At 32.6% G+C, this 22,473-nt stretch overlaps 4 protein-coding genes and 2 non-coding genes across 7 annotated transcripts; 4 read left to right on the top strand and 2 right to left on the bottom strand.

The window, feature by feature from the left end:
* The first annotated feature begins 6,154 nt into the window (after positions 1-6,154).
* Positions 6,155-7,962, top strand: LOC125807402 (60S ribosomal protein L9-1). 2 transcript variants are annotated; one of them, XM_049487111.1, is made up of 3 exons: positions 6,155-6,627; positions 7,460-7,577; positions 7,682-7,962. In XM_049487111.1, the coding sequence occupies exons 1-3, from the start codon at positions 6,248-6,250 to the stop codon at positions 7,766-7,768; spliced, it is 585 nt and encodes a 194-aa protein (XP_049343068.1). In that variant the 5' UTR covers positions 6,155-6,247; the 3' UTR covers positions 7,769-7,962. The 2 variants fall into 2 exon arrangements, with proteins under 2 accessions (XP_049343068.1, XP_049343067.1); XM_049487110.1 differs by having other exon boundaries at positions 6,157-6,622; positions 7,455-7,577.
* Positions 7,963-9,575: 1,613 nt separating this feature from the next.
* Positions 9,576-10,214, top strand: LOC125807406 (60S ribosomal protein L27). Its single transcript, XM_049487114.1, has one exon. The coding sequence runs from the start codon at positions 9,625-9,627 to the stop codon at positions 10,030-10,032; it is 408 nt and encodes a 135-aa protein (XP_049343071.1). The 5' UTR covers positions 9,576-9,624; the 3' UTR covers positions 10,033-10,214.
* Positions 10,215-12,831: 2,617 nt separating this feature from the next.
* On the bottom strand, positions 12,832-13,723 carry LOC125807399 (tetrapyrrole-binding protein, chloroplastic). The gene has a single exon (XM_049487107.1). It carries the CDS (start codon positions 13,685-13,687, stop codon positions 12,896-12,898), a length of 792 nt encoding a protein of 263 aa, XP_049343064.1. The 5' UTR covers positions 13,688-13,723; the 3' UTR covers positions 12,832-12,895.
* Positions 13,724-14,582: 859 nt separating this feature from the next.
* Positions 14,583-14,654, top strand: TRNAT-UGU (transfer RNA threonine (anticodon UGU)). The gene has a single exon. It is a non-coding gene; the product is annotated as a tRNA-Thr (tRNA).
* Positions 14,655-15,100: 446 nt separating this feature from the next.
* LOC125807542 (LL-diaminopimelate aminotransferase, chloroplastic) lies at positions 15,101-21,341 on the bottom strand. The gene is made up of 10 exons (XM_049487269.1): positions 21,173-21,341; positions 20,428-20,504; positions 19,966-20,033; positions 19,476-19,592; positions 19,062-19,124; positions 18,386-18,490; positions 18,248-18,298; positions 17,521-17,841; positions 15,637-15,843; positions 15,101-15,549 (listed from the first exon to the last, which is right to left on the bottom strand). The coding sequence occupies exons 1-10, from the start codon at positions 21,253-21,255 to the stop codon at positions 15,256-15,258; spliced, it is 1,386 nt and encodes a 461-aa protein (XP_049343226.1). The 5' UTR covers positions 21,256-21,341; the 3' UTR covers positions 15,101-15,255.
* Positions 21,342-22,265: 924 nt separating this feature from the next.
* Positions 22,266-22,337, top strand: TRNAT-UGU (transfer RNA threonine (anticodon UGU)). Its single transcript has one exon. It is a non-coding gene; the product is annotated as a tRNA-Thr (tRNA).
* The last annotated feature ends 136 nt before the right edge of the window (positions 22,338-22,473 follow it).

Raw genomic sequence — 22,473 nt, 5'->3', positions numbered from 1 at the left:
TTATGGGTTCCATACCACAATTTCTACTGTTTATTGGGTATTAAATAGATTATTTATATCTATTAAATGATTTTTAAAAATACAAATATGGAGTTTGCGCCAAAGCTATTTGGGTATGTCGAACCGTAGTCAACATTGTGCCTCTGTCACTAATTAAAGATATGTTGAAGTTACCAAAATGTTATTTCATCTTTTAATCATAAACATGTAATATTTGAAATTAGAATTAATTTTTTTAAAAAATAAGATAAATAAATTAAAACAGATGAAATAAAGAGTATTATTTCTACTATGACATTATGGGCCATTTGTACTATATATTTGTAAGAAACATCTAGAATCTTTACTATATATTTTGGAATTTATCGAAAGAGAAAAAAGCCTAATTGTACAACCACGATATGAAATTTCTTGGATGTTTGGCTGGATTATTTTAAATTAAAAAAATCTTATCCAATTCTTGAGAAAATTCCCAAACCAATAAACGACGAAAATATCATGAAAAATTGAAACTTTTCCAATTATTTGGAAATTTCTCAGCCATATATAAAAATAAAATAAAATATTTACTACTCCAATATATCCTACACAAAGGGTCCACTTACCATGTGAACCTCCATTAGCTTTTGAAAATTTGATAGACTTTGTCTTGATATTAGTCTATAGTTCCATTTAAATTTGATCTCTATTATTCAAAATATATTTTTTACTGCAAAAATGTTCGAATTAGGTTACACATACACATTTTAAGGAAATCATAAATATAGCGAACGATATCGTTTTTCGAGCACCATAAAGTTGTTTTTTCATGTGTAACGTTTTATTTTTTTGAAAGGGATGCTAGTGTGGAGTAATTCCCTACCATGAGATTAACGATAGAGACGAGCCAAGAAGTTGAGGGACACATGAAAAGGATGTTGCAAAAAGAGGTGCGGTAGACATAAAAAGTAAACTAATGATTTAAGAGGAAATTATTTGTTTCATAGGAAAAGAAAAAAAAAATATGCAAGGAAATTATGTTTTCTCATTTTTCCCTTTAGAATTTTCTATAATTTGTAATTTTATATCTAACCATAATTAGCATCTCTATCTAACAAGTGGTATAGGGGAACCAACATGAGTTGTGGTGTAGTGATGAGACACTTCATCCTTGATCAAAGATTTCGGGTTATAGCTTTGGATATGACAAAAATCTTGTGGGGAGCACTACCTCCTAATGAGTCATGTAGTGCGTGATCCAAATTTAGTCAGGGCTTCAATATGTGCTTTAGACACCGAGTGATTCTTTTTTAAAATGGTATATGGGAATAAAAAAGAACGAAATTCGCATTACTTTCAAATTTCCTCAAATTTGGAATTTGTACCTAACAATATTTAGCATCTCTGCCTAACAAGTGGTATAGGGGAAGAAAAAAGAACGAAATCTATATTATTTGAAGAGTCGTTTGATAGTTGGTTAGAGTTATGCAGATATTAATAATGTCATTTTATAACTAGCAATTAATTAAACACAGTATTACTTATTCAAAAATTTATATTCTACATATCTCATCACCTTCAAATCAGCTAGCAAACCACCCCTTAAAGGTTCTTTTTGCTACCAATACAAGATATTAATCACAATATAAAATTTGAGACTACATTATGATATATATATTTCGTGTTTGATTAAAGTAAAAGTAAAACAAAAACATACTCAATGTAATATCATAATTGGGTTCATGAAGAGAGTATAGTGTATGTAGATTTTACCATTATCTTAAGAGATAGATATGTTGTTTCTGATAAGCCTTTTTAAGAAAAAAAATATCAAGTTGATTGAAAAAGAGATAATAAGAAATGAAGAAATCATGATAAATTCTAAATAAAAGCAGACAAAGTATTCCAAATAAAAGAGCATCAACTACAACAAAATAGAGAGATAATCGAATTACGATAGACACTAGATATATAATAGCATAAATCTAAGAATAATAAACTACATAAGAAATACTACAACAACTAGTAAGGTAGGATAAGCAAGACAATGTTCTACTATATATACTAAATTCTATCCTAATTTGTGTCCTCCACAACCACCTATCATGTCCTTAGCAAGTTGCAACAATGTCGTGTCATGTCTAATCAGTTCTCCTTAATAATTCTTTGGTCTAATTCTAACTCTTCTGAAATCATCTATAGACAATCTCTCACTCCTTTGCACTAAGCATTCATTCATCTCAGTCTCGCGCTTTTTGCATCTTGTCCTCCACTTCGATCACTCCTACCTTAGCCCAAATATCTTCATTTTCTATCTTAACTCTCCTAGTATGCCCACATCAATCATCATCCTCATTTTCATTATTTTCATCTTCTAGATACATGAGAATTCTTGATTAATCAACACTCAAATATACTTGATTAAACTATTGCCTAAAATTGATCTTAATTTTATATAAATTATGAAATTACAATTCTGTTTGGAAATATAAACACAGAATATCCTTGTTTCGAATAAAAACGACCCTTTTGGCTTTAATTGATTTTTCAAAATTAAACAATGGGATTTGGTCAATGTAAACTTAAAAATATTCAAAAGAAAGCAGAATCTTCTACATATTGATTCTCATACGCACAATGTTATTGGTCTTTTAGGACGACCACGTTTCAACTTTTTCTTTCACTCTTTTCACAAAATTTTAAAAAATACTATACTCCGACGAATTATTTTTTTTAGTAAATCTCAAAAAAAAAAAAAAAATTTCTTTGACAAATATCCACAAAGAATGTAGTTTTTTTAAAAAATCAGAATTTTAAAAATAATTTTAAAACATATTAAAATCTTTTCATATTTCTTTAATTTCGTACCTAATCAAAATTATATAGATACTCCAATAGAACTCTTACTTCATGAATGACGGCATTTTCTAAAGAGGTATGTTAGCAGCCCTAGATTATAATTTTACAAAGTCACTATCTCGATAATAAAAAGTACTACTAGTTGCTAATATTACTGAAGACGTATTGCTAAATACTTATTCATATGAAAAAATATATACATATGACATGTAGAAATCATTTGGATTCTTTTAACAACATATATAATGAAATCTCGAGTAAGTTCTTCTATTTGTGAATATTAGGTTATATGTAAATTTAATTCTTATCATGTGTGAGATAGAGAATTTATTTTTAACGGACTAGCAACTCAAAAAAGTATTTTCAAAAATAAATTTGACGAACACGAATAAATATTATGCTGAAAATACTATTAAAAAAGGATAGAAAAGGCCTTGCAACAACAACAACAAAAAAGTCAATATAACCAAAGTAAAGAAAACAAAAATAGTAATACAATTGGAAAATAATATAATTAAAATATAATAAATAATGACACTCTTTAGGAGAAGATGATGAAATGAACAATATGCTTTAAACTAGAACCATGTACTCCTACGAGAAAGAGAGAAATAATGCTCGACTATGATATATCTGCTAAAGCCAATTCTAATTCTTTACATCTATACTTTTCTATCTAGGATCGTATTTTCGGTGAGTTAAAAATGTGTCATCTCATATTTAATTACTTATTCCCAATTCATCTTCAATCTATCTATACCTTTCAGCATCACTATCAACTTTCAGCATATCTTCATTGGGTCATTTGTGTTCTTCCTAGTTACATGCATGAATCATCTCAGTCTAGCTCGTTTCCCACATCATGTTTCATCACGGAGGTCACTTTCACCTTACATCATATATTTATAATCTTGTCTCTCCTAGTATGTCACACATCCATCTAAGCATCCTTATCTCTGCTACATTTATCTTTTGAACGTGAAAATTCTCTTATATGGTGTGTCACTCTGTAGGCTTCAACATATCATACTTACTCGTCCCAACCTAATTATATTTTATCAGAGAAAATATCTAATACCCTTTATTTTATCTACATCGTTCCATCAAATATAGAATAAGGTTGAAGATAATAAATAATAAAAGCAACCCATGCATGAGCGAGTGGAATTAAATTCATCAAGTGGAAATTGACTGGTGTTTGAATGAGGTAGTATTGTTCTCATGTCACTTTTCCTATTTTTTCTTTGAATATGAATACAATTTATCTTTGATTAATAATGAAAGTCGACACATGTTAGAGAGCAACTCATTGGTCCATTCATTTCCACACAGCCCACAAGCTCATCACTCAGTAGTTCATGAGCCCATCTTCATGTTAGCCCATACTCCATTTTGATATCGTCATTTAATTTAGGGAAAATTATATGAAACAACAAACTATTAATTCAAATTAAATGCTATAGTCATATAGTTTATTTTAATTGTAATTCGCAGCAAACATCCCCTTTTTTGTCATCTGATTCGGTATAAAATTAGCCATTTTCGGTATACAATTAGTCATTTTATACATTTCTGTATAAAATGTGTTTGTGTTCGTATAAAGCGAAAGAAAAATGTATATACAAATACAAATACATATATTTTTGTCCTATACACTTATAATTATACAAATACAGATCTTATTATACAAATTATAATGTATAAATGAATTTATACAAAACTGAACAATTTGTATAAAATTGGATGTTTGTAGCGAATTATACAAATCAAAAGCTCCATAACAAACATAAAATTTGTTATGGAGCGCAATTATGCAAATTATAACTATAACATACAAATATGATTTTTATGTTTGCTATATGTGAAAGTTCTCCATAATTTATATTTGTTTTTAAATTTTGGTTACATGTATAAACATGTTGATACAACTTCAAATTTGATGTCTAAAGTCCATCATAACGAAATCTAACTTTAGGCATTATGGGTATAGTTACAAATAGTTGAAATCAGTAATCATTGTGTTGATTCAACAATTTTTGCTTCAATTTCAGTTATATGTGTATGAACTTGGTTAAAGTGAATACTAAATAATTGAACTTTAGTCAGGTAAAGCCTAACTTCAAACAATACATTTATGACTAAATGAGCAAACTTTTAAAAAAACGGGGACAAATTAAATGTCGTCATCAATATAGTCCACCTCCTAATTTTTTACATTAAAGCTGTCATGTTACCCTGTTTGGGCTTTACTTTCGAACTATTAACTCGAGTCCATCGGTTCAAGCTATTTGTGCCTAATTTCAGAAATATCTCCATTATAGGAAAAAATTCATAAATAGCTACGATGTGAAACATAATAGGCATTTTAGCTAGAGTTTTCCTATTTACGTAGTCTAGCTATAGTTTTAGTGGCCAAATTGATTCATGTTTGTATAATTTGAATTTTCTTAATTGATTATACAAATTGCTTATCAAGTTTATTTAAATGATGAGGTAACTTCGGTTAAGAAAAAAAGAAAACAATCCCTTAATTCATGATTATTATATCTAATTAGAATTTCTTACCTAATATGACTTCTTTTTCTTAGCATAAAAAACATGACTCATTGTATATAACAATTGTATATGTATGGAGTTACAAAAAAAATTGTAGTTAAAGTGTATCAATTCGTATAAATAATATGATGTATAACAATTTGTATATGTTTATGAATAAATTATATATTATAGGTTTTGTATAAATCAAACAAGTTGTTACATACATTATACTTGTATTTGAGTATACAAAACATACTTGTATGTGTCTTAAAATTATGAAATATTTTATACAAATAAAGCATAGTTTAAACCAAATAAATATACATATACAAAACACCTAATAAATTTAGTTGTATAATTATACAATATTAGACTGTGTAGCAATAGTTTTCAAAATTTCAATTTTCAAAATTGGATGAATGAATTTTTCAAAATTTTAATTATAATTTCGTTAAGTTATTTAAGGGAAGTGAGATTTTAGGAGATAGATTAGTGGGTGTGATAAGAGAGAGTGCGTTTAGATTTGTATAAAGGATGAAAGAGAACTAACACGTTTTAATTCAATACGTAGGACACACCATATTACCATTTTTTATAATTAATAGTTATGAAACATAATTAACTATAATATGTTAGTTTAGTTATGTAATTTTTCTATAATAAAAGGGCCGGTTAAAATAATTGGGCCTAATCGGCCTGATGATTTGGGTTGGGTAATTTGGCCCATCGAAACTAGGGTTTCAATAAGTACCATAGCATATTTAAGAGCTCTTTCTCTAAGGTTTCATATCGCTGCTAGGGTTTTAGCGATCGCCATATTCACACACAGAGTCGGAGAGAGGAGAGAGAGTGTGAGAGAAATTTAGAGAAGATGAAGACAATTCTGTCATCGGAAACCATGGATATCCCAGACGGCATCACCATCAAGGTGAAGGCAAAGCAAATCGAAGTTGAAGGACCAAGGGGAAAGCTTGTGCGAAACTTCAAGCATCTCAATCTCGATTTCCAGCTGATCAAGGACGAGGAAACTGGACTGAAGAAGCTGAAGGTTGATGCCTGGTTTGGATCTCGAAAGGCAACTGCTTCTATCCGTACCGCTCTTAGCCATGTTAATAATCTTATCATTGGTGTTACCAAGGGATACAGATACAAGATGCGTTTTGTGTATGCTCACTTTCCCATCAATGCCTCCATCACCGGAGGTAACAAGGCCATTGAGATCCGTAACTTCCTTGGCGAGAAGAAGGTAATGTTTTTTCAAAAGTTATTTTTCTTTGTTTTCTGAAGCTTTTTGTATGAATGAAATGTATGCATTAGTTTGTTAACATGATCGTTTACTACGTGATCTGGATTTATGCTTGATTATAGTTCTTTTCTGTGGATTTTTGTGTGTCCAATGAAATGATTCAATCTCTTGTATACTAGATTAGATACAAATATTGAGCGAAAAGGGATGCCCATTACACAGAAATGCATCAGTTTTATATAAATATAAGAGTTAATTTGTGATCCTTATGCTTAGTTTTTTGTTGTACTTGTGATTTTTTTATAGTTAAATGTGATATTGATTGGCTTTGGAATTATTGTCAAACATAAGTTAAAGGAAAAGAAAGTTGAGAAACTGTACCTGTCCAGAAAGGAATGACAGGATTATATTTATATTGTGTTTGAATTCTGATATCAATTTCATAGTTCTGTTGAACTACTTCAATGATTATTTTATGGTTAAAAGTGATTATAAGTTGTTCGAAAAAGTAATTTTGCAATTAATAATGCTGCTATGTTGTATGCGATGAAGAGTGGTTTTATTCAGGTAGGTTTAGAACTTTGAGATGTTGACTGAAATAGTTAGCAGCTAGTGTAATTGTTAAGGATGATGTAGAATTTGGTTATTTGATAAAGAAATGTGATGTGTCATAGACTATTTTACTAAAAACCCAGCTTTAGTCGGACCCTTCTTGGCTAGGTTTTGTTCCTACTTATGGCAATGTCATATGTATTCTTTACTGCTTATTATCTATACCATTTGCTGTAGTGTAGTACCTGGAGATTTAACTGGTTTTATGGCTGTGTATCAGGTTAGGAAAGTTGACATGCTTGATGGAGTAACAGTTGTTCGATCTGAGAAGGTTAAGGACGAGCTTGTATTGGATGGAAATGACATTGAGCTCGTTTCTCGCTCTGCAGCCCTCATTAACCAAGTAATCTCTATGTTCTATCTCCCAATATTGAACATTTAGAGTTTGCATGCTATCAATTTGAATTTGCATTACTTAACTTTTCTATTTTGTATTTTGTTGTACAGAAATGCCATGTGAAGAACAAGGATATCCGAAAGTTTCTTGATGGTATCTATGTCAGTGAGAAGGGTAAAATTGTTGAAGAAGAATGAGTATTTTAGAAGTAGGCATGTTGGTGATGGACCGTATCCCAATTGCTCGTTTTACCAGCTCTTTTAAGTTCTTTTGGAGACTATATATTACAGACTTGTTTGAATTTCAGTTTTCTAGTTCTTGTTTTAAAATTTTGTTGACAAATTGGCCTTGGTGGTTCTTTCAATTATCCCAAATGTTTCTGTTCTCGTTATCTGTGAGTGAAAAATTGTTTGATCCCAAGTTGCAACTATGTTATATATCATAGCTTTTGAGTTTGCATAACTTGCAGTATCACACCGAACTATACCCATTGCGAATTGTCCAAGTAGTGTTTATATTCTTCCCAAGTATTTTCCAGTACTAATGTTCTGAATGAAATAACTGAAAATTATCAGTGTCACAGCTTGTCAATGTTGCTAGTGCTATTATCTGAATATTCTAGGATTGCAGATCTTCCAATCTTTCTGTGAATTTTGTTAACCTGTTCTTTGATTAGTACTGTTTTAAAGGTTGCTAGACAAATGAGTTAAGGGTGAGCACTCGAAATATTTGTCATCATGCTTCATGTGACTGTCAGTTACCACAGTATTCAAGTATTGAAATTTATTCAACTATGCAAATTTAACTTTTGTTGGGACGATTTCTCTTTTCAAAGGTTGTGTAATTTCACTATTGTTTGAATATTAAAGGTTATGTAACTAGTACTCCTCCTTTCTCAGTTTCAAATTTGATTGTGATTAAGACATTTATGTTGTTTCCGCAATTTATTGCATTAGTTTTAGACGGAATTCAAACAATTATGTTGTTTAAACAAAAGTTTGCACTTCTGTTCCTGCTTCTATGAGTTTTAGACGGAATTCAAACAATTATGTTGTTTAAACAAGTGATTAATGAGAAAATCCATGTTGCATTTTTATTCTTTCTTCTAACTCTATACATTGTGTACAAATAATTATATGAGCATTTTCTTATATGTGGAATCATAAATCATAATAATAAATATTTTGTCGATTTGGTTATTAGTTTAGCTTGTTCACAAATTGAAAATCAATAAACCAAATCGATGATACTTACCTATTGGTGTAGGTGATGTAAATTAGATCAATGATTATAATTTTAAACTGTAAATTCCGGAATAATTTAATTCGCCAGAATCCTTATTACTTTAGAACAATTATTATTGGTTAATGAAATACAGTCCTTTTTGTATTCATTTTGCAAAAGATTTATCGTTCATGCACAATACACACGACGAGCCAGTCTTATCTTACTTATCTCCTATTTTCTTGCTAAAGATAGCCAAACTAGTATTTCTTTCTTTCACCACACATTACATTATTTTTACCTTGAAAGTGTAGAAACTAGAAACAAGCTTTGTAGCTTTTTGGTTGTGAAGTTTTCAGGATAATTGTTTAGAGGGGTTATTTTCGATAGACAATATTTTTAAAAAAAATTCGAAGAAATTCGAAATTTTATGAGAAGAGGTTAGATAAAAATCTACAATTTTGTAAGTCATTACAAATATTAAACGACAATATAATATTTTATCCATAAGGTTGAAGCAATATACATCAATCATTAGACTCCGGTCTAATATTTGTGGAAAGGTAATTCTTCATAACTTCATAAAATAGGGGTGTATATTAGGCTATTTACGTAAATCAGCCCTTTTGGTTGAGAAGGTCCATTTTATCAAAGCCCAATGCAATAATAACAAATTATGGGCCTAAGCCCATTAAGAACTAGGGCTTTGATTTCCATTCTAACCCGTTGAGAACTAGGGCTTTATAAAGCCAAAACGTTAGGGTTTTATACTCCATTTCATCCGGCCGAGAGAGATAGTGTGTGAGAGAGAGAATCAGCGGCGGCGAGGATGGTGAAGTTTTTGAAGCCAAACAAGGCTGTTATCCTTCTTCAAGGCAAATATGCCGGCCGGAAAGCTGTGATCGTAAGGGCATTTGATGAAGGAACAAGGGACAGGCCATATGGCCATTGTTTGGTTGCAGGTATCTCCAAGTACCCGAAGAAGGTGATCCGCAAGGATTCAGCAAAGAAGCAGGCGAAGAAATCTCGTGTCAAGGCTTTCATCAAGCTCGTGAACTACAACCACATCATGCCAACTCGTTACACACTCGACGTGGATCTGAAGGATGTTGTCAATGCTGATGTTCTTCAGGCACGCGACAAGAAGGTGACCGCTGCAAAGGAGACCAAGGCTAGGCTTGAGGAAAGGTTCAAGACCGGGAAAAATCGCTGGTTCTTTACAAAGCTTAGGTTCTGAGCGAAGATTGAATCCGATTTTGATGAAATGGTAATATTCTTAGTATTAAAGAGTTTTGAGGGATGTTGTTTTTGTTATCAAAGATACTGTTAGGCTGTTTTTTTGTGTTTGAACTATTTTATTGATGGATAATTCCTGGCTCTTGTTTTAGTTATCTACAATTTTATAATGGTTTGTTTCTAGTGTTCTGTGTTGCATTTTTCGGTGTGTGTTCTATATTGTTTTAATTACTGCAGATAATTTGTGTAACATACCAATTGCACAGATTCTGGTGTTTTAAGAACGACTCTACTGAGTCTTCTTAGGAATGGATAAATTGTTATGTATGTTTTGTTTAATCAAAGCGTGAAAGCATCGTCCATAGTGCAATAGATTATGGGACTCGTAATCCCAAAGATAATCAGCTTAATGCTTCTAAGAATAAGCAATTTGTTGTTTGCTTTGTTTACTCCTCTCCTTTAGTACCACTCCAACAACATCAACATAGCTAGTGCATCGCACTAGGACTCATCATCAGTATCGCAATTGGGATAGAATTAGCAGACTACCTTGCCTTCTTGTTGTTTCTTTGTTTATCTTCTTCCATAGGATAGCCCATCAGGATGAAATGCAGCTTAATGATTTATTCAAACATATCTGTTGCTATGTGAGTACGTCTGCCATTTGTTGGTGATAACAAGTTGAAAATAGTGGTCATTATGAGCTTTGGTTATTTCACCATTGGGTATCAATCATTCCATCATGTCTTGACTCTCAATCCCTATACTAGCTTTGTCTGGCTATGTGAATCCTTAATATTTCCTCCTATGGGTCCATTTCCTTCATACACAAAATGATTTGTCTTTCAAAGTCAATTAGGATTGTTTTGAATCTCAGTCAGTACTATCTCCAGGTCTTATTGACCTTGCATATGTGTTTTAACATCAACTAACACAGAAGGCTCTCGCCCTGGTGGTCTATTAGCAAGACAAATGTAGAGAACCTTACCCTCATTCAAGCTTTTTTGAGCTGTAGAAGTTCCATCAGATTGTTTCTCCATTTTTCTTCGTCATATTCATCCATTCCACACTTTTAAATCTCATTAGAGCAGTGCACCCTGATATCAACTCCTTTTAACGCTTTCATTCCAATCTATGTGTATCATATGTTTAATACATTGTTATCTATAAAATATATTAAAACTGTATTATAAATCCATTACAAGTGTCCAGTGAAAAAATATGTTATTGCAATTATTGTAATAGTTCTCCAGGTGAATTATATGACCAATTAGTTTTTTCACATCAGTATGTGTCTGTCTGACAAGGATTTGCTACATGCTGGAATTGCACCTATGTGTCTATTTCTTTTATGTGCTGATGGAATTGATGATGGCCTCTATGAAATGGTGCTTGTGTGCGTCTAGTTGCAAGGAGAAGTTAGTTTGTAAAGTATTGATAAGGTTCAAAAAGTGGCTGAAACCTACTCCATATGAGTCCTGCTCCACCTTCCATATGCAGGACTCTTGAAACAAAATGATTTTAAACGTCATTAGGTGTTCTTTCTCATGAACGTTTCTGCGTAGCTTGTGAAAATGTTGGACAACTACCATCTATAAGTTTGTTGTCGTCCACGGATAGATTGCAGATTTGAGTTGTCTCCACCGATGTATAATATTAGATACACATGTATCTAGATTGATTCACATATATTTAGGATACCAATTACATGTGAAAGTGACAAGCGAGATGAGAGACATACCTAGATTGATTTGCATATATCTAGGATATCATATACATGGGTGAGTGACAAGCGAGATGAGAGACATACCTCGATTGATTTGCATATATCTTGGATATCAAATACATGGGAGAGTGACAACATACCTAGATTGATTCACATGTATCTAGGATACCAAATAAATGGGAGAGCGACGGGCAAAGATGAGAGAGGGGTGAGAAAGATTTGCAATATATCCTAGATACGTGTGGATTCACTTGAATATAATGTATTTGGAGAAAATTATACCTAAATTTGTCTTCATGTATTTGAGATACATGTATCTAGAATTATCTGCACCAAAATCTAGCAAGATACATCATATGACAAACTAGAATGCATCTAAGTAATTAATTTATAAAATTAATGGGATTTATGTAATATTTATAGAATTAATTTTTTTAACTTTGTCATCAAATCAGTAAATGTAGAAAATTCGAGTTCTTCAACGAATTACCAGTAAACAACAAATTGGATTTCATTTCACACTAGTGAAGCTTGAGAAATGTAAGATATACTAAATTTTACTCCTATTTTTATGAGACAAATGTTATTTTCAATTGATTTTCGACAACCCTTCTTTATTCAAATGTGAAATCGATCATGTTAATAAACGAGTGAAGCAAATAATCTAATAAGGCGTGATGTTAGCACTAAGTAATGACATAAAACATTCACATTAAAGTACATACATGCCTGCCAGAGTCATTTTAACTTCGTTAACGTCGCTAAATTGTCCCTTTTTCCCTTTTCAAACATGAATATATATTTAAATAAAAGATTGTGACACTGACAACATAAAAATGCCAAGACTAAATTGAACACATGATACAAACACGTTGCGTTATAATATTCAATTAATTAAAATATACATTTTTTTAATTTTTCATGAACATCTACAAAATATATCAAAATTATTAGTTATTTCATCATTTAGCTACACATATACTATATAAAATTTGAAAATAATCATAATAATAAATAGACATTTTTACTTTATATAAGAACACATTAAACAAAAAAAACTCTAATTCATTCAACTTTTTATCATCACATAATTTGTACTGATTTGATTAATAAACAAACTTTTTGTTTCTTCAATAATTTAAAAACTGTAATCTGGTTTACTAAATAATTTACTCCTTAAACCCCCAAATAAACCCCCTTTTTTAGCATTCCCTTTATCTCCCCCAGAATTAATACTACTACTATCTTCCTTCTCTTCTTCTTCATCTCCTTCTTCAACAAAAGCTGGATGAGTAAAAATGCTCTTCAACAATTGAGTTCCTCTCAAAGCATTTGTTAATGGCAAATGTCCTTCCGGTGTTTCGTCGTTCAATTCCCAAATGAATTCATTCGGAAAAGCCCTGTAATTGTACTGATCCACTTCTTCGGACTCCAATTTCTTCATCCACCGAACCTTGATGAAGAAATTCGTGAAATCTCTGTTCACTTTCGTATTCCATATCTTCTTCTGAACACTGTAACCGAATTTGCCATCGCTGTATTTTCTCCATAGCGAATCGATTTCCTTTAGGTCAGATTCGGAAATGAACTGAACTTCGGAGAAGAAAACGTATCCTCGTTTAACCGCTGCTTCTCCGGCTAAAACGATGAGTAAACGGCGAGTTTCCTCGTCTGCTTCCCGGAAATTTTGAGAAATTAAGTGCTGTTCGAGAGTATCGAAGGGAGTGGTAGGGGTGGTGGTGGTGGTAGTGGTGGTGGTAGGGGTAGTTGAGGAAACAGAGAAAGTTATGAGGTTATGATTGGAGAATGAGGAGGGGTTTTTGGTAATTGGCTTAAGGAAAAAAGAAGAAGAGGAAGAAAAAGGGCAAGGGCAATCTATAGAATGCCTTCTTCTTAGTGTATGAATGGAGTTGAATGAATTTGTTGCCATTTTGCTTAATGCTTAGTAGTGAAGAGAAAAAGATAAGAAAAAAAGTGTGGGACATTTTGGTTAAGATATAAGAAGGGTGGGGTAACGGGGTGTAGGGGGGTGGGGTGGATGAGATAAGAAATGAGTGAGAGTGAAAGAAAGATGTCATCAAAGGAAATATAGTGCTTGAATGAGATTGGCTAGGTTTGGGTGAGTTTGGATACTCTCTATCACCATCTTCTATCTATCTCTATGGCTAAAAGAAAAATACAAAGTTGTTTATTAATTAACACTTTGATACCTTATTTCTCTTTCATTTCAATTCTAAATTTGTGGTATGGAAAAGTTTTCTACAAATTATTCATTGTGTTTTTATGGTGGTTGTTGTCAAGTAAGGAAATTTGTAGACCACCATTCATACTATTCAGTAGGACCATTAAAGGTGAAGTAGCTATCCCTCTATGTATTTTGTAAAAAAAAAAAGTGATTATGAGTAAGTAGAATTTTTGTGGTGGTCTACCACTAATTTTCAAGCAATTTTCACATGTTTCCAAAGCTAGTTTGGAACAATCTTGGTAAGACGGATATTTTTAGATCTATTTTGTTAGGTAAAAAGTATATTTGAGCAAAAAAAGTACGTTAAAAATGTAAAAGAGGATAAAACTGACTCATTTTGAATAGTTCAAGAGTATATTTAACTCTTTTCCTTTTATAAATTGTGATTATGACGATCTAATTTGTTGTGGTCTACCACTAATTTGAAGTTAACAAACAAGAAATAAGATATCTAGTTTTAAAACATTTTTAGTAATAGTTCAATTAGATCTATGGAGTAATTTGTTTGTCAATTTGGTTTACCTTCACCTTTTCCCTTAAATTTGGTCTAAAAGTTAACTTGCACTGCACTAACATATAAGCCCTTATAGCTCAGTGGTAGAGCGTCAGTCTTGTAAACTGAAGGTCCGCAGTTCGATCCTGCGTGAGGGCATTTTTTTAACATAATATATTTTGCCGTCCATGATCTCATACTTCCCGTTTAGATTTATTTGTCTTTTTTACTTTCTAAACTCCGGAGAGTAATTCATAGGTGTATTAGTTTATATTTGTTGTACACACCAACTTGTACTTATTTGCTTAGCCAAACCAAATTGTATGGTTTTAATGATTTTGCTTTATTCTCATTATTTTCAAAGGTGGAATCACCCAAATTGGCCTAATTATTTACCATTCATTGACCAACTTTCCAAGATGTGATGATTTTATTCACTTTAATGGATATTCAAGTTGATTTGTCATGCTAATGTAATTGATTGTGGAAAAAAGTGTTGCATTTTATTTTCCACTTCTTTCACCAGACACTTTGTAAAATAAAAGTTTCAAACTTCATATTACTCTTTAATATGGCAATTGATATAACGAGGAGGAATCAATCACTGGCAATCATAGAATAAGCTTTATTCTTCCAAAGCAACAGATTCCATACAGGATGATCAAAATGTTAAGAGTACTCAAGAAACAGCATCTCAATGAATGCAAGAAGTGCAACCTGCTGCATCTTTTCACATAGATATGCAGGCGAACGAGTTACTTCACTTGTACAATTCCTTGAATCTTCTGCAAGCTTCTATGACGTTTTCCCTGTGCCCAAAAGCACTTACTCTCACAAAACCTTCACCACCAGGTCCGAAACCACTGCCTGGAGTAGTAACGACATGAGTCTTCTCAAGTATCTCGCTGAAAACCTCCCATGAGCTTCGTCCAGGGAAGTGTACCCATACGTAGGGTGCATTTTTACCTCCATACACCTTGTAACCTAGCGAGTTAAATGTGTCCATTATGATTTGTGTGTTCTCTTTATAGTAACCAACCACGTCCATCATGGCCTGAAATGCAAAGTTGACACACGTTCACATTGAAATCTTGAGCCTATTAAATGATGTTCTTTATGATTAAGCGAATAGGGAGCTGACCTTGAAACCATCAGGTGAAAGGCAAGCCAGACCACCAGCTTGAGCAATGTTGGATGCACCATTGAAGCTTGTACAAACAATACGATTGAAGTCTTTCGCTACAGGAAATCCATCAGAATATAGGAGTGCTTTGGGAATGGCAGTCCACCCTAAACGAACTCCAGTGAACCCAGCATACTTAGAAAATGATGAAACCTCAATGGCAACCTGCAAGTGCAGTACAATAAGCTTACTGAATCACATGGAACAATCCATTCATAATGTAAGAATCATTCAATAGACTTTGTATACCACGGGTGATGAGAAAAAGCAGCACTACAAAAGTCAAATGAAAATCTTACAACTCTATAACAAGAAGCTCTGAAACTTCTACTAAAAGACAACTGTGTGAGCAGGGAGGATCAGAAGAACGTCCCTGGAATTAACAAGGGGATAAAAAGAACTTGGATTGAATAGACTTGAGATGACCTTACTATAGAGTATAGACTGTCATTGAAGGCACAAGAAAAGTAAGCAGCAGGAGGGGAACTAAACGGAATGGTCCCAACAAATGCAAGAATGATAATAAACAAGGTTTAAGTCTCAATATAGACTGCCCATGGCCTTTTTCCCACGTATGTGTAGGAAAAGAAAAGCTCATACCAAATATAAAAATGTCATGAAGATACAAAAGAGTTTCTGATAACCATGAAGATCTGCATTCAGCCCATACTTTTGTCCAGCATTTAGCCTGTACTTGTTTATCATGATTATGATAAGCTAACCAATGGAAAACAGTATGAGGTCTTTGCTGTTTGCCCATTCTACTCTTTCTCTAACTTTTCTGTCCTTTCTGAAGCAAGTCAAGCGGTGATGGAAACTTTCCAAATTATATTTAGTCTGTTAATTGGAGAGGAAAATAGACATGCACAGACTACAAAGAACAGCCGAGAGGAAAATAGACATGCATAGACTAGAAAGAATAGCCATAATATTCCACTGCATTTTCGGATACCCTAGTTTCTTATTTGCAAACAATATTGAGCCAATTGACGAAACCAGTATGGGTGTTACCGAAAGTTTGAACTATGAAGAGTAATAGAGAGAGTTACAATGTTAGAATTAAGTTTTTTAATAAGGTATAAGCACCCAAGGGTGTGTGGCCTAATGATAAATGAAGTGGGTTAAGAACCATGAGGTCTCGGCTCCAAATGCATCGGTCGATGGATGTAAAACTATGATGATTGAAGGTGCTTTTTGATAAATAAAAAACAATAAAACTAATTTTGAGGTCCATGATGACTGAAGGTACTTAAAGAGAATGAGGTAGATCTAAAATCACACGAAAAGAAGTCCAGAAGGACCAAAAATCCTTCGGATCCATCACCCATGTAAATTTAGTGTAAATTTGGGTACAATGTAAGCATCAGATATATATAGACAATAGCGATTAGGCTGGAAGTATGCTTAGTCATAAAGAAGGTATGCATACATTAGGCCAATACATTAGGAGTCTTTTTGGTTTGTTAAGAGATTTGTATCTCAATAGGAGATATAGAGAACCTCTACTGTTTGAGATCCACAAATTAGTATTAACTAGAATGAAATAGGTCCAAATAGAGTGAAATGAATGGTGAGAATGCATATGCCGACTCTAAGTAACATGAAATTGAGGTATGGCTGTAATGGGATAAAAAAGAGTAATAGAAGACTAGAAGTAGAAGGATCGTTATAGTAGCAATGTACCGACAAGTAACTGCTAACAAACTGATACACGGACATTATGAGTTTGTCATCTGTATTATACTGTTATATGCTACAGGGTTTGACCAAATGATAGCAAAAGCTTTCACTAGAAAACAAAGTAAAGCTTAATTTTGACCAAGCAACATGATCTGAACTTACCTCTTTGGCTCCAGGAATCTCAAAGATGGACTTTGGACTGTCATCACATATATACATAGCATATGCAGAATCATAAACAAGGATTGAGCCATTGTCTTTAGCAAATTGCACCAATTTAGTCAGTTGCTCCCTAGATGCCACCGAACCAGTTGGATTATTAGGCGAACAGAAAAATATAATGTCTGTCCGAGGAACACTGGATAAATCAGGAAAGAACCCATTTTCTGGAGTACATCTCATGTATGCAATATTCCCATACTTCTCCACATCCTTCTGAAACTGACCAGTTTGACCCATAATAACACTCGAGTCCACATAAGCCTACAGTAGAAACAACAATCAAGGCAATACTTCAGAATCTTACACACACCATCACATAAGAGAGCCTTTCTCCAAGGCCTAGTAAGAAAACAAGGAGTAGTCCAACAGACAATAAAAAGACTACACCAAATAAAAGGAAAAGGTGCAATTAGATGCAATAATGATAATAACAAAAGACATATCAATAACCTTTACAAAGTATAAAAATTAGTGCTAAGTTATTAAATAGCACCACTTCACTTAATTATCACAATGATGTGAGAAATCATAAAACAAAATAGGCATGGCTAATCTACAATGTTCAGGTATCCTGGATGAGCATCTGGCGTCCCTCGAACTACTCTTTTTCATTTGTGTCATAATACTATAATAGAGAAGAACAGAGGAAAAAGCCTGAAACATTTACCGGATATGATGGATCTTGCACAGCCATACTCACATTAGACCCAAAAAGAACCTGCAATACAGTCAAGAAATTCATAAACTGATAGTGAAAGACAGCTCAGTAATTTGAAAAGCCCACTAAATGCAGAGAAAACCAGACCTGAAGTCGAGATATATCACTTTTGGCACCATCAGAAACGAAGATCTCATCTTCTTCTAGTCCAACATTGGCATAATAGGTAGAAGCAATGGAGGCTCTAAGTTGCTGCTCATGCAGAAACAATCAATGTATTCTTAGAGTTATTCTGACAGCTGACTTTACACTTGAATCACGGATTAAATGCTATGAATAAAAAATATGGCGACCAAAGAATAATTTTCTCTTATGATCTTAAAATAAGGATCCAAAATAATGATGCTTGACAACACCCAAACATGAAACATTTCACATCTCTTTTTCTTAACTTAGTAGGCAAACTTTGTTGAATAAAAAGCTAATTGCAAAGCAGTAATAGATTATTGTTGATCCAAGAAATGGAAATGCTTTTAAATGCTTCAGAAATTCCAGCTGCACGTCCCTTTTTGACGTTATGAAAAAAAGAGGAAGTTTTAACTTTATTGTGTGGATAACTGAATAAAGAATATTGCAATGTATTTGAAGAAAGAAAAGGACAAATGAACAATCAAATTGGTATAAAAAGAGGAAAGACAAACTATCAGTGAAGGCCAGAACCATTATTGTTGTAGCAAAAGAAGGAAGAGAAACAAGGATTGGACAATAAATAGTAGAGATAATATCATATTACTGAAATATGAAGAGATGGGGCACTACTTACTTTTTCTCCTTGCTCAGCACCATAACCACTGTAACCATTTAATGTTGACAGTTCATGTGCTCTCTGCAAATGAGCAAAGAAAACAAAATCAGGAACAGGAAGTAAGTTACCGACTTATAGTTCAATAAGCAGAATAGATTAAAAATACAAACTACTTATCAAGTTCAATGGTAGGCAATGTAAGCATATGCTGAAATCTATCAACAGAAATATTTAGAAACATGTTTAGTATAAAACCAATTGTTACCAGCTACATGATTTTTGTTAGTAATCCCATCATTGGTCAGGCAGAATAGGACACAAAAATACAGTGAACTTCGAAGTTTTGACCCATAACAAAAAACTACAGTATGATAGAGATAGCAATTGTATCCTATTCTTTACAAAATTCACAAACAAGGACATCAGTATTACCTTTGCCATGGCAGAAGTTATGACTTCAGGAATGGGCTCGGTAGTGTCACCAATTCCAAGGCTTATAATTTGAGCATCAGGATGTTTCAACATGTGTGCAGATCTCCTTCTTGCGATCTAACTTCACCAAAGATAGTGTTTAGAACTTAACTCCTAGCAAGTGGGAGAGATGGTTTACAAAATAAGGGTTCTTTTTAAGTGTATTACTATAAAGAATTGAATTATTTCTCCTATTTCAGGATGGAAGCATAGAGAGGTAAAGGTACAAAATTAGCCATCCAAATTCAGCTAAAAAAGCAAATAATTTTGCTTCAGGTAACTAAGTCTGCTCACTGGCTTGTAGTAATTCCAAATTACTGCAATTTCATCTAAATCTATATTTTATTTGCATGTTCCCAAAAGCAATGCTACATCTTCAATTGCAAAGTAACTTAAAAATACAGATGAACAGCAATCAACTTAATGAAAATGAACCAGTTGAAATACAGACCTCAGGAAACAGATAACCAGCTTGAAGCTTCGCTAAGTTTTCATTGCGGGAGACCTGTGTCTTGTAAGCTTAAAGACACACAGAAATATCGTTAGCGCAGTCAAATGTTAAGAAATTGCATAGCTATATGAATGGACTGATACAGGTGAGACTAAGACCTCACCTAGACTGACAGTTGTTTTCTTTTTGTTGTTGTCGAAAGACAATAATTTTACAATTCTTGCATTTCAAAAGCAAACGTTTTGAGTCTTAAATTTGCTTTTTCAGCGAGTTGACAGTAATTTATATGCAATACCTTGATTAGTTTAAAGTTCTCAATATTAATTGTCAAAAGCTCTAACTGATCCACATTGCACAGGCTCGCAGTCTACTATTCTCATTTCAACTTGGCAATATATATATATATATATATATAAAGTAATACAGTTTGCACTGGAAAACAACATTAACAGAAAGGCTTACAAGTTTTCTCCGTAGAGGGTGTTGCAACACATCTGACAATACCACTGGTTTTGCCTGGCATTGACACATTCTGATTCCTGAAACAATTAATGCACACTTTTTACATTAGCATGAGCAAAGTATTAAGGAAGCAACCCATAGCTTTTTATTGTGTTCCCGTCAATGCAGTTAATCTTGTTATACTACCAATCCAGATGAGATTCTTAGTCAGTTCATACACTACTAAAATCATCCAAGCATGTAAATGCTATAAATGCAGGAAACTTTGTTTAATATGGAAAAAAAGGAGAGTCTTTAGCTTCATGTTAGTCAAAATGAGAACACTAAGAAAAAACAAAAAACAAATACTTTTAGATGAAAATCTTATAAAGAAACAAATTCAAGAATCAGTACAAAACACAAAAAAGGTCACCTTTTTCCCCATGAATTTGGAAGAAGAAAAAAACCCAATAATCAGTGCAAGTACATGGTTAAACCAACAGAAAAAAGGACTACTTTTTCCCATGTATTTCGAACAGCAAAAACAACCAACCACTCATTGCTACCTTCTTCCCTATGAAAATACATAACAAAGTCAGAATGCTGAACCTATATTGGACATTTCTTCTCTACTGCTTCGTTTAATGCTTAAAGATTGAATTTTTACCAGCAATGTCTATAACTAACGCAGATGATGAAGATTCAAATAAAATAATAAACTGTAACTGAATTAACAAAATGAAAGAAAATATGGGAAACTGGGTACCTGAAACGGAGTTTGTTCTGACCCAGGAAAGTAGAGGCGGATGAAGAGATTGAAGTAGAAAGACTTTGCTGAATAGCTGCCATTTTGTCCTTGTGTAGTAGCTCACTGGTGTAGAGCCCTCAAACCCAAAAACTGCTTTTAAAAGAACCCTAATCTTCTTGCCCTTTTGCTCCATTGAAACACTTTTATTTTTATTTTTAATTCGTTTATTTTATTTATTTGCAATTTGCTAACTACCTATTCATCACTTGAATATTTAATTTTAAGTATTTTTTTTTGTCAGATTCTATTGCAACTGTTTTTATTTTGAGTAGAGTTTAAATAGTTGATAATTACTGCAATAAGTTTGTACAATGTCAATTAAAAATATAAATTAATTTAGTTGGTTGTTGATCCATTGACTCCAATATTAGATATTTTTAAAAAAATATAAAAAGAATCAAAATCAACTTATCATTGATTATTGGATAAAAAATAATATTAATCTAATTGGAATGTTCTCTTATTTCATGTGTATTGATTCAAAAACAGTTTTTTCCTAAAAAATGCGACAACTCTTCTTCAAAGTTTTCATACAAACACACTCACAATTAAAGTAGCACAGTGAGAAATGAATTTGTTGGGTCCAACTAAGAACTTTTTTTTAAAAGAAAGTACTAAAAAATTGAATAAAAATATTTTTTAACCTTTTAAGGTATAGTTTCATTAACTCTATAAAAGAAAAAAAAAAGAATTGATTGCAAATGCTATATGTGAGAATTAATGTGATATCTTTTATGACTGTGGTGTTTGGATTGATTTTTACACACCTCGATTAATTCGATACTAAGTTTTGAACTTGAGAGCTCAACCACTTCATTGGCTACTAAATCACACCCTTGAATGCAAGGACCATACAGTTTTCTTATACAAAATTCACAAGTATCAAAGAACGAAATACATAAAAAGCAAATTAAAAAAATCACCTCGAGAGCAATTTGTGTAACACCAAACAAATTTTCTAATACTATGATTCATAGGATTTTATAAACAAACCTTTAAATATTTTTTGAGAATATTTATTACAACTTGTTACATACCTTTATCAAACATAGCCCTTATAGCTCAGTGGTAGAGCGTCAGTCTTGTAAACTGAAGGTCCGTAGTTCGATCCTGCGTGAGGGCATTTGTTTTCTTTTTTTTTTTGTTCATCCTCTATGAGCTTTTTATTTAGTCAATTCTATCCCCACATTTATAAAACTTAATAAATATGTCCCTCAAATGAAATATCTCAAATTAATAAAAAATATCCAATTTTACTT

The sequence above is a fragment of the Solanum verrucosum genome, unplaced genomic scaffold (genome assembly GCF_900185275.1).
Source record: "Solanum verrucosum unplaced genomic scaffold, falcon-dt-bn FXZP01000183.1, whole genome shotgun sequence".
Classification (NCBI taxonomy): domain Eukaryota; kingdom Viridiplantae; phylum Streptophyta; class Magnoliopsida; order Solanales; family Solanaceae; genus Solanum; species Solanum verrucosum.
The sequence above is the reverse complement of the archived record's forward strand: the minus strand, read 5'-3'. Positions and strand labels throughout refer to the sequence as shown.